This window comes from Petromyzon marinus, chromosome 3 (genome assembly GCF_048934315.1).
Source record: "Petromyzon marinus isolate PM22_M1 ecotype Great Lakes invasive population chromosome 3, UKy_Petmar_22M1.pri1.0, whole genome shotgun sequence".
Taxonomy (NCBI): domain Eukaryota; kingdom Metazoa; phylum Chordata; class Hyperoartia; order Petromyzontiformes; family Petromyzontidae; genus Petromyzon; species Petromyzon marinus.
In genome coordinates, this window is record NC_133669.1 from 15,590,883 (window position 1) to 15,603,775 (window position 12,893).

General features: G+C 44.2%; 1 protein-coding gene across 1 annotated transcript in view; it reads left to right on the forward strand.

The window, feature by feature from the left end:
• The window catches only part of LOC116955069 (macrophage colony-stimulating factor 1 receptor 1-like), a 40,681-nt gene that overhangs the window by 13,061 nt on the left and 14,727 nt on the right, over window positions 1-12,893 (forward strand). The window contains exons 7-12 of the mRNA XM_032976027.2: window positions 5,335-5,450; window positions 6,990-7,107; window positions 7,492-7,670; window positions 8,436-8,566; window positions 9,967-10,096; window positions 12,462-12,569. Coding sequence (XP_032831918.2) covers window positions 5,335-5,450; window positions 6,990-7,107; window positions 7,492-7,670; window positions 8,436-8,566; window positions 9,967-10,096; window positions 12,462-12,569 — 782 coding nt within the window. The remainder of the gene's footprint in view (window positions 1-5,334; window positions 5,451-6,989; window positions 7,108-7,491; window positions 7,671-8,435; window positions 8,567-9,966; window positions 10,097-12,461; window positions 12,570-12,893) is intronic.

Genomic DNA, 12,893 nt, shown 5'->3' on the forward strand with positions numbered 1-12,893 from the left:
CCCAAAATAGCCTGGTCTCAGCTAGCTGAGGATAGTTGCAAGCAGGAATTTAAGCATAGTTTGCATTTGAGGTTGGCATCGTAACCCCCTGCTCCTGATGCTGAAGGGAAATGGGAGAGGTTCGTCATTGTTGCTCGTGCAGCTGCAATGGCTGCATTGGGTATGCATTCCAGATCTCACCAGAGCCCCTGGCTGAAGGAGGAGGTGTTTCGGCAGGTTGAAAGAACACGACAGGCCCACTCCAGTTGTCTACAACGTCCAACATCGAAGAATGAGGCTTACCACAGCCTTTGCTCAGAGGTTTGGACCGCGCTGCAAGGTTAAGTGGTGGGCGTGGGTTTCTGAGGAGATGGAATCTGCCTCAGTAGCCCGCAATCCCCCAAAAAGTAACTTTCAGTACCTCACCTATCACTATCCTTAAGGGAAAGAACGGTGATCCGATCTCCAGTCCCCAGGAACTGGTCTGTAGGTTTGCAGAACATTTTATGAGGTCTTGGAGGAGGAGAATTCCCTCAGCCCAGACATCATGGAGCAAGGTGGGGGCGAGCCTACTGGGGCTGCGGTGCCTCAAATATTGGCATAAGTAGCCACCCTTATTAGTAGTTGGCTAAGGTGCCATCTGTGGAGGAAGTACGAGGGGCAATCTGGAGTCTGAGACCAGGAAAAGGCCCAGGCAGAAATGGTCTCCCAAGAAAAATGCTGAGGGAGAGTGGCGTCTATGTGTAAACTGCCCTACATTACATCATCACAACTGTCTAGACCACAGGACAGGTTTCTCAGGATTGGAAGGATACCCTCGTGGTCCCCCTCTTTAAGGGGGACCACGCAGATTGTAACAACCATAGGGGCATCTCTCTCCTCAGTGTGCTGGGAAGGTCCTGGCAAGGATTATTCAACATCGCTTTGCCTGGCACGCTGAGGAGAGGCTTGCGGAGCCCCAATGTGGTTTCAGTTCAGGGTAATCATGCACGGATGCAATATTATTTGTCCGTCTGCTATAGCAGAGGTATAGGACATTCCAACAAGACCTACATCTCTGCTTTGTTGACCTGGTCAAGACCTATGATACCAGCAACAGGCCAGGGCTTTGGGCTGTTCTTCATGTTTTTGGAGTTCCTGACTCTCTGCTCATAATCATTAAGGGCATTCATGATGGCGGACAGGTCCAGGTAAAGCTAGATGGCCAGGAGTCAGAGCTGCTCCCTATTCACCTTAGGGTGCAACAGGGATCTCCTCTGGCTCCCATATTATTTAACATCATCTTTAACCATATAGTTCGAGAAGCTTTCCACGGCTGTACTGGAGGAATTTCCATCTGGTACAGATACAATGGGAGGCTGATCTGGTGATTGCTGCTCACTCGGAGCAGGAGTTGGGGGCACTGCTGCTGAACCTGGAGAGTGCCACTAAGAGGTGCAGCCTTACCTTCAGCCATAACTAAGCATTTTCCTGGGTATTTTGCACCATAAAACATTCCACCCCCTAAACTCCCCATTGGTAATTGAGCAGTTGTGGAGAGAGTGGAGAGTTTTCCATACCTGGGCAGTGTGTTCCGGTTTCATAGCAAAGGTCTCACTCAAGCAGTATTATCTTTTCATCGGCTGCGTTTTGCTGTGTCGAAGCTACCTGGTCTGTCGCTCCACATGAAGCTTCGGGCCTTCTCGGCCACGGTCATGCCCTCCCTCCCTTCTTTATGCTTGTGAAACGTGGACCCCTCTAATGGAACATCTGTACTGGTTAGAAACATTCAGGCCGGCCTGAATGTTTCTAACCAGGCTGGATTGTGTGAGGAGCTTACAAATCCTTGAAAGATCTGTACACATTTCTATATTTAAAGCTTTCGTGACTGCAAGGATCCATACTCTTTGGTTCTATTCGGTAAAGTCACGTAGGTAAAAAATAAAACAACAAAAATCACGACGTTTCGGCCACAACACAAGCGACCTTCATCAGGTGAAGGGACCAGGCTGTCTCGAGGACAGCGCTGGAGTGAAACACAGCCACGCTCAGACCGCGACCTTTAAGCTGTGTGCGAGGAAACAAGGTGCCTTGACAAAGGAATTAGCATAAAAATTAGCATTTGATTGGCCGACTTAGCATGATGAACGATGTAGAGTTGGTGTACATGCGGGTGAACATGCCGGTTGGCGCGGGGGGGAGGGGGAATTTACCTATTGATGGTGTGAAAAGGGAATTTTTAAGAGCTGCGAAAGTTTGGGGTACCATCTTTCCAATGGTTGCTTAATTTGAAACCATCTTCTCGGTTGAAATTGTGTCTGTGTTTGTAGATCTGAATTGCCTCGTGAACAAATCTCTGATAAAAACCCGTGGGTTTGCAAAGAACCTTGGTATCGGAGAAAATTATATCGTGATCACCCACAGCATTGTAACAGTGATCATCTACGGAAGAAGAATTCGTTCTGCCATGTTTCAAATCTGATTTGTGCTCGCGAATTCGGTCAGAGACATGTCGCTTTGTCTCCCCGATATAGAAATCACCGCAGGTACAACTCAATTTGTAAACTCCGGGGTACTGTAAGTCAGGAATGACATCCTTCACGGATGGGATCAGATCACGAATTTTGTGTACTGTATTGAACCGGATCTGGATCTTGTGTTTGTTTAGAATTTTGGAAATCTTTTTAGTAACGCCTGCTATATATGGTAGTGTGATGGTTTTGACCGGAGTATCAAGTGGTTGTTTCTGTATGGAGGGAGAAACAGCTTGGCGGATGGTACGGTCAGAGTATCCATTCCTTTTGAGGGCCAGGTGTACATGTTTTAATTCACTGGTCAGGTGGTGTTCGTCCGAAATGCAATGAGCCCTATGGTATAAAGTTTTGATGAGAGAATTCTTTTGGCCTGGGTGGTGGTAAACAAACACAAGATCCAGGTCCGGTTCAATACAGTACACAAAATTCCTGATCTGATCCCATCCGTGCAGGATGTCATTCCTGACTTACAGTACCCCGGAGTTTACAAATTGAATTGTACCTGCGGTGATTGCTATATCGGGGAGACAAAGCGACATGTCTCTGACCGAATTCGCGAGCACAAATCAGATTTGAAACACGGCAGAACGAATTCTTCTGCCGTAGCTGATCACTGTTACAACGCTGTGGGTGATCACGATATAATTTTCTCCGATACCAAGGTTCTTTGCGAACCCACGGGTTTTTATCAGAGATTTGTTCACGAGGCAATTCAGATCTACAAACACAGACAATTTCAATCGAGAAGATGGTTTCAAATTAAGCAACCATTGGAAAGATGTTCTAAATCGAACCAAACATTAAACTAATTTTCAATGGTACAGTATATTTTTCAAGTAGTGGTACCCCAAACTTTCGCAGCTCTTAAAAATTCCCTTTTCACACCATCAATAGGTAAACTCCCCCTCCCCCCCGCGCCAACTCGCATGTTCACCCGCATGTACACCACCTCTACACCGTTCATCATGCTAAGTCGGCCAATCAAATGCTATTTTTTATGCGATTTCCCTTGTCAAGACACCTTGTTTCCTCGCACACAGCTTAAAGGTCGCGGTCTGAGCGTGGCTGTGTTTCACTCCAGCGCTGTCCTCGAGACAGCCTGTTCCCTTCACCTGATGAAGGCCGCTTGTGTTGTGGCCGAAACGTCGTGATTTTTGTTGTTTTATTTTTTACCTACGTGACTTTACCGAATAGAACCAAAGAGTATCTGTACACATTCCCATCAGTGAACTGCTTCGACAGGCAAGGCTGCATTGGCTGGGTTATATAGACCGCATGTTCAGCCACCACATGCCCAAGCAGCTTCTGTTTGGCGATAGAGGGGGCTAAACAGGTACGACACAAGGTGGAAAAAAGATGGACTAATGCGGTATAGAAGGATGTGGAGCTGAGTGGACTTGCTGAAGACTGTTACTAACGGTATCAATATCAGTCTCTATGGAGGAGGCTCGTGAAGGATGCTACTGGTCAGTTTGAGGCAGTCGCCCTCCAACAACAACGAAGGGCAAAGGAGCGATGCTCAAAATTAGAAGAACGCCAGGTGGATAAAATGCAGCAAGTTGGCACAGTAGGGGGCACAGGTGGTGCATCTGCCAGTCATCTCAGTCAGTCAACCCATGGCACCTGGGTCTATCCCGTGACCTCCTGTCAACGAGCCTTCTACACTTCACGTGGCCTGAGTGCACCTGGTCTGGCATAGGCGCCCTGGTGATGTCACCGCCACTTAGTGGCGAATGGCGGGTGTTTTTGTTGATGGTGGTGATTGTGATCATGGTAATGATTGTGAAAGCAATGTTTATCGTAATAATGGTAATGGTTTGGGTTGTGATGGTGATATTAAGGCTGGTCCCGGTGAATATGGTAATGTGATTTTAATGGCAGTGTAATTACGGTTTATGGTAGTGATTAGGACAGGAGCGAATCCGAATCTGGATTTCGATCTATTTGCTTTCGTCCAATACTTTTTCACAGTCTATGAAGGCTTGGCACAATGTTATTTGAAAATCTTGGGTAATTTCCAGAATCTGATTAATAATATACAGTTGATAGGAGAGAAACATTTTCTAAACCTCGCTTGCCAAAGGAGTGGACTTTCAGCTACATTTTTATTATTATCTGCCAATGATCTTCGTGAACAATGTGTACATGTGCAATAAGAGCCTGATAGGCCTGCAGTTCTAGTCAGGTGTATCACTCTTGTTGAATAGAATAATAATTGATGCATGGTGTAATTATTGTGATCTTTTATTAATGTTTAAACATTTATTAAATGTCTGCTAATTTAACCCAGGTCCATAGTTTTGCTATTTAGTTCAGGAGCTATTCCCTTTACAACTGTGTTTCCAAACAATTTAGAATAATTGAACAACTGTACTAATATTGCATGAAGGATGTATCAAAATACAGATTACATGGGGAGTCAGATAATATATTTTCCTAAAATTGTATTGGAAAAATAAAGACATAAATTTGAATGGAGAAAACATTCACATGATTAGAGCACTGATGTTAGCGATGATGATGATCTTCTGGGTTCTTTCGGTAAAGTCACGTAGAATGGAGATAATATAATAAAAATAATAACAATAAAATTCTCACGACGTTTCGGCCAAGACAGTCCTGTTTCTTCACCTGAGGAAGGCTACTTGTGTTGTGGCCGAAACGTCGTGAGAATTGTATTCTGTTATTATTTTTATTATTTTATCTCCATTCTACGTGACTTTACCGAAAAAACTCAGAAGATGAATCCCTGCAGTCACGAAAGCTTTAAATCGAGATGATGATTATGGTAGTGTCGATGACGGGTGCTGATGTTTATGATGATTCTTATGATTACACACAGGCGCTTGGTGTCCCTGCTGGTGCGGGACGTCAGAGGGCCCCAGTCTGGAATCTACTCGTTCTATGCCAGTCACCGCTACGAGCACGCCAACATCTCCTTCCCAATATTTGTCACCGGTAATACCAGTGGCCATTACCACCACCATGAACATCAACACCAATATCGTCATGAGAACAGACCTCATCGTGACTACCTACACTATTCTCTATGCTTTCATCATCACCACGATCATGGTCATCGTAACTATCATTTTCATAATAATTTTAATCTCATACCAACACCATCAGAAAAAAAACAACCTAATTTCAATTACCACAGTTGTCACATCATCAGCATCATCATTGACATATACTGTACCGTGCAACATCATCATCACTAGCACCACCATCAATGTCAGCAAGTCCAGGTTTAATGCCCATGCTTGACTTTATCTCTTCTGTTAAGTGTCTGCATTTCATGTTTTATTTACACTGGTTTACCCAGAAAAGTCAACCGAATATCATGACAAATTTTCAGGAAGATCCTGACAATTTTTTCCCAGTAGGGGGGGCAATGATTGTTATGTCGATTCCAGTTGAGTAATCTGAAAATATTCTTTGAAAAATTCCTACACCGAAGCCTCCTCAATGTGCATGCCATCCTATTTGTCCAACATCTTGAAATGTAGTTGCATTCAGATACATTATCTAATTATCGCCCATCTGAGTGAGACACTCAGAGATAACTTTAGGGATCAAAACACAGCCGTCACCGCTGAGATGCTGGGTTTAAGTTTGGGTTTCAGCTGCCTGTGATTAAGCCAGGTTCTCAAGTGTAATTAGTTGTTGTTCCAACCCTGGTCACCAAAGAGTTAACCAAAAACCCTATGATGAAGAGAAAAAAGAAAAAAATATTCGGCTTTGCCCTTTCCAGCTGGAATACAGGTGTTAAGATGCTCAAACACCAAATAGACACCCATCACAAGGCAAGTCTGCATTAACCACACATGCTCGTGGTAAAACATGCCAACATGGTTTGATAATGTATGCGTTGTCCTTGACACTGAAACAACACCATCATATTTAGTTTTTCACTTTGGCCAAAGTTGTGGGAATAAAATAAATGTGGTTAACTGCGATGAATGTGTCTGTATAGCAGAGTATGGAAAAACAACCCCCGCAGTGTATGCAGAGATCTTGAAAATAGTTGTGGGATATCTGTTTTTGTATGCCATTCTCTAAATACTGTACAGAATAATGCATTGTTCGGCATGAGTTGTGGATGGAAAATTCATCTCATGGTAATAGGAAATAATATTTAACTTATAAATGCATTTGATGCGGGCTGAGTGCTCTGATCCAATTTCTCAAGGCAGCAATGTTGCTGTTTATGTGGCTGTTTACGTTGTGTTTCTGTCATGCCTTTTAAAAGCAGTGAACAGCAGTGCAGTGGTATGTATACTGCCTCACGGTCCCAGAGAACCAAGTTCACGTCCTCGCCCTGATACACAAAGCCGGTAGAAACCGGTATTTGAACCTTGCCTGGGCATCCGTTAGGTCAGCTCAGCCTAAAATGAGTACTCTGTATGATGTGTGCCATATAAGCACCAGGAAAAAGGCACCTGGATATGGTGGTCTATTTCACTAAAGGAGAGTGTTTTTCGGTGTTTGTGACAGAGCGTCCTCGTGATGTGAGTCTCAAGGTGGTCGGGGAGAACACTGCCGAGTGTACGGCATGGGGACATCCTCTCCCCAACATCTCCTGGATCATCTGTGAGGGCCTGCATAATAATGGGTGGGTCCATAAACAACACCATGATTAATAACAATGTCATCATCACCTCCACAACATCTCCTGGATCAATTATGATAGGGGTCGCCAACCTGTAACAGACCAGGAGCCAAAAAGTACCTATGAGTTCTGCAAAGACCCAAGTATTTTCGGTACAACACGGGATACATTCATTATTCTTTGCTACTGTGATAGTATGGTCTACGTTATGCCCCTTCAATAGAGCCGTATGCAGCTCGGGATACACCAGTTGGCCACCAGTGATCTATGATGATTGCCCTAAAATTGTCCTATGTGTATTATGGTTTTCGTGTGAAACGGAGGGGGGTAAGTTGAGTTGTTTATTCAGTGTGTGCGTGTGTGCATGAATGTACACGTGGTGTGCAGGTGTTCAGGCAGAACCGGTCCCTCTCCACTGGAAGCAGATGTGAGCCACGAGCGTGCAGGCCTCACCGTGGCTCGTTCTCAAGTGACTCTACCTTCTTTTTCGGGCAACCTTACACTCATGTGCCACGCGCACAACCAACTGGGCGAGGCCAACGCGTCGTTATCCGTGGCTCTGCATGGTACGGAGTCGTGACACTGGTGATGATTATAGGCGCTAAACAATACAGTTTCAGATCGTGAGGCGTGCGTCAAGTTCTGCGAATATGAATTGCACAAATGGAAAAGTAAAAACTCTAGTCACCCAGAACAGACCATGGAACATTTAACAACTCGATGCCTGACTCACAAATGTTAAGGAGGCATCATTATAGCGATGCACTCCGCTGATGCAATTATCTGGCTCAACCATCTGAATGTAAAATTCTAGTTGTTGCTTTACATCAACATCGGCCATACAAAATTAGATTTATATAATTGGTTCAGATGACCCCTCTACAAGCCAATGGCACTACTTCATTCACCACAGTGCCTCAGTGGTGTGAGTTGTTTTAGTTTGCTTATTGTCATTTTGGTGACTCTTGCAAATGAGACTGTGGTGGGCTGTTGAGTTCACACTTGGTTAAGCAAAATCTAATTCTGAGTAGGAGTGACTCACAATGAGGTTACGAGTTCTAATCCCGGTTGTGGTTGTTGAAATGAGTATCACTTTGTGGTAATCCCCCTTGTCCTCCTGTTTCAACTGAACCCATACACTCTTACCATATGGACTCCATCCCCTTGTCCTCTATATTCTCCGTTACCACCACTGTCTGGACCCCTGTGTTCCCTTAGAGTCTCCCTTATCTATGGTTCTCTAGTCCCATCCTTATTGAACCCTCCCTGTGCCCCACCCTCTATGCATGGATTACCCTGTCGGTGCCCTTCTCTGGACCCCTCTGGATCAGTGGGCAGATTTCAGGGAGTTGTGGCACCAGCTGCGGCAGGAATGCGCTCAGTGCTGGAGTTGTCGATCGCCTCGGGCATAGCTGTGGTGCTGCTGGTCGCGTCTGCTGTGATCGCCTTCAAATACAGACAAGTGGGCATGTATATGTGTGCATACATTAATGAGCACGCATGGCTATACATCGTCATAATTAATAGCCACAATAAATTAATCCCTCATGTTCTTGTGAGGCCATGATCCATCTTTTTCCTGCACATCAGCTAAGCTCATCACTCCATCACTGTGGTGGTTGTCTCCCAAGTTTGTTCGTTGGGTTAGTTGATATTCCACTACCAGTATCATCCATTGGTTCTCATCGCTATTTATATGTCCTGTTCAAGGCCAATGAATTTAAGTCAATGTCTCGAATTTGCTTTTGATTTCCGAACCACGTGTTCCTTTGTATATCTCTCTAGATAATTCCCAGGATGTATCTCTTAACACTTTGCATACTTTTCAGTTGTGCAAATAAGCATGGACATGGTCCTTAATGTCGGAGAAAATTTTACAAAAGCCAATTAGCTTAATATACAGGTGCATCCACACACACACTTACATATGCTCACATAAACACACATACCTCATATGCACTCATAAGTGTGCACGTAAATATTTTCAAAACCAATATCTCTAAATGCTTTCAGAGATCAGGTTTTGGGATCAAATTTTCAACTGACACCAGACTTTGGTGCTGAGTGCAAATATCTATCTTATAACTCAGCATAAACATATTCCAGTTGTGTTGCTTAAACAAACATCCGCGTTGCTTTGCGAGCTAGTTGAGCATGACCTTTGTCATGTTCCTCTTTACCCTGAGCCCAATTTGCAGTATTGTCTGTTTCTTCTAACATTTGCTGTCGTTCATATCCCTTTATGATGATTCCATCGACAGCAAAAGCTAGATGGTGAATGTTTTTCCCCATGAAAATGCATCTTTTGTTTCTCCGATTTCGATTTTTGGAAGAAACATTGTCTAATGTCACCGTGAATCATTTGACGAAGATAATGTTACCTTGCATGTCTCCCTGTTTCACAGTTTAAGTCATAACTGGCTGTGATGTTTCCATCCTACCTTCCGATGTTAGCAGTTATTTTCGACTCTCTGATTTTACATTAACGGGTTCACACAAACAAAGCCGCCGTTTACATTGACATGCTAATCTCTTACATTGACATGCTAATCTCTCTCACTTTAACATCACTAGCCCCGCCCACTGCGTTTATGACCCTTGGGCTACACCCATTTCAAACCTTTAAAATAGCCTGCGTCAGCAGCTTTTTCCCCTCTTTTTTCACCTGATGACGATTGCTTGTGTTGCGATTGAAACGTGATATTTTATTTTATTTTTTATTCACTTCATTTCCATTTTTATTTTATTGTTCTATCTACGTGACTTTACTGAAAGACCCAAAGAATATAAATGCAGGAAAAGTGATCTTTTATTTTACCGCCTGAGAAATGCTGGTTATGAAAATTGCACAATGTTTTCCAGCGGCCGAGATACGAGATCCGCTGGAAGATTGTGGATGGGAGTACGGAAGGAAACCCTTACACCTTTCTGGACCCAGCCCAGCTGTCGTACGACCCCCGCTGGGAGCTACCCAGAGATGCGCTCCAGTTTGGTGTGTGCCAGCGTGCCACGTGACATACCCACGACGGCCACAAGAAAGTGCGGATGCACGGCCCCACACAGCCGTCCCACTTTAATCTTTGTTTTTAGTTTATTTTTGATCACTCAGAGTAGGATCCATTCAGCCAAGAAGTTATTTTTCAGGGGGAGTGGGGGGTAAAAGGAGGATATAGAAATATTACATATTTAAATCCGAAAATTTAAGTGAACAAGTCGCAAAAGAATATCCACCACAACAGCAGCAGCAGCATCTTACAATTGTAGTGACGCAGATTGGAGACAGTGATACTTGGAGGCACTTCTTTATTAACCAAGCACCATCGGGATATATACACAAACCTACGGGGGTGCACACTATTATCATTAAGACCGTCTATTGTCGGCGGCACTACTTAGTAAGAACAGTTGGTAGGCTGTCTGAATAACAGCACCCCGGGACGGTGACGATGGAGACGACAACGAGATGATGGTGACGACGACGAGAAGGTGACGACGATGATCTTGAACAGCACGACGGGGATTTCACTTCCCGCAACAGGCCCGAGCTCCCGCTCAGGGCCCCCTCTTATACTCCCAGCGTGGCCTCGCTCCGCCCCGGCCACGCCCCCCTTCTGGAACCTACTAGCGGGTTCCCGGGGATTCCTGATGGGCCACTTCTATGACCTTTCCCCGAGATGTCCCCATCTCGTATATATCGTGGCCTGCTGACGTGTGTACTACCGTACACCGCAGTTACGGCTTTCCGCCAGCAGCCAGCACTATACCACTACACAACTTTGAGGCGGCCGTTGAGAGAATATTGAACGGTGAATAAATATGCTCAACGGGCAACATGCGAGCAGCTATGTAACCTGTAGCACCTTAAAGCTTAATACGACTGTGAGAAAAAAATGAAGGTGGTTGAGTAGACTGTTAAAACATTTGTCTTGAAGTGACTGGGTTCCCTTGGTATTGACTGCAATGGAGGACACAAATACGGTGGTTTTGTAAAGGACAGCATATATACAGTCACAAAAATTGGCATCGGATTTTTGTGGGAAACGTGTGTTGTAATGTTGTTACTTCTGAAATGTTTTTCTTGGACAAATTAATAAGTTAATTGGACCGTTCATTTTTCATTATGGTGAGTGGGTGGGTGGGTTGCCAGGGGAAAAAAAAAAACTTTATATAGGGGGGTAGTTCAGTGACCATACCAGGGCCAGCCCTAGGTTGATGATGATGTACTTGAGTACCTAGTTATTGCTACTTACTGTTGGTTGTATTTTGCGTTCTTGGTAAATGGAGCGTGATACGAATCAGCACTCTAGGAGATCATTGTAACATGGTTTCAATGGAGATGCATACCAACAGCGCTGTCTACCTATGGGCGATGTGAGAGCTTCATTGGGGTAGTTAAATTTCGTTTTAAAGCTTTCGTGACTGCAGGGATTCATATTATTGGTTCTTTCGATAAAGTCATGTAGAAGGGAAATAATGAAATAATAACGAAACAGAATTTTATTGCTTTATTTGTATTATTTCCCTTCTATGTGACTTTGACGAAAGAACCAATAATATTTATTGGGGTAGTTATTTACTCACAAGTGCATTCGGTCAGAGCCTGTGTAAGATGAACCACCATCTGCCGTAAAACAAACGTTCCGTGGGAAGCTATACTTACCAACGGGCTTACTCGATCCATGGATCTCCAATGAATCGATCTAGTGATTAACTCTCGATTAATCAATACTCGAACTTAGCTGAGCAGAATCAATACAAAAGACACCTCGATTCAGGTTCCACAAGACCATATATGGGCAAAGACACACCCACTACTGGCAACACCACGCCTACTTCCTGCCATATATGCGCTGAGCAACACGGGACAAAGGGAGTTATTAGGAACCGCGTTATAAGAGACAGTTCTATAAGAGTAATGTCTGTATAAATTATCATTGCACTTTATAATATATTTTATCGATGAGCATTTTAAAGTTGAGCAATAACGATTAGGATTAGGAAGCTCAGCTGAAATTATAATTCAATTTAATTCGGCTCTGATGCTTTCATGCCATTCCTAATACAAATTATCTTCTAATGATAATTTAGCACCTCATGTTAACTTATAACCCAATGTTAAATTCAGGCTAAAGGAGAGACCACACCTGTGAAAACAAGGGTGGAAAAAAAACGAGTTGTATACGCACATACCTGATGATTAAGATGAGATGAAAGCAAATCTTGCGGAATCGGCTTGTGAACCTGCATGATTGACCGTTCACGGAATCACAAAGGAGGAGGGGATCATCTTTACATTCCTACTGATATTAGTAACCCGTTACTTCCTAATGCCGCCTGGTGATGTCTGTCATGAGTAGGTGTGACCCTGGGCTCGGGAGCATTCGGCCAGGTCGTAGAGGCCCACATTCACTGCCTGGAAGCGTCGGACGAGCAGCCCGTGAAGGTGGCCGTCAAGATGCTGAAAGGTGCCCCTGACAACTCCGATTAGCACGGTTGGCTACGTGCGGTGCGAAAGAAGTTCAACGTGCATGCATACATACGACATTGGCCTTCCTGTCACAGCGGCTGGACGGATGTTTGTCCTCTCAATGTGGAAGATGTTCAGCATTCATTATAATTGGCTCAATACACTCATGATAATTATTATAATTAGCATCGTGTATGTAATAATCAATTATTTTCAATTTGTATGTCCTGTATACGATGGGTTCACGTGACCACTAATGCGACTAGAGGCCACTGCGTTCACCACAATGGGGTGGGGGGGGGGACAGTAAATTATTGAATCC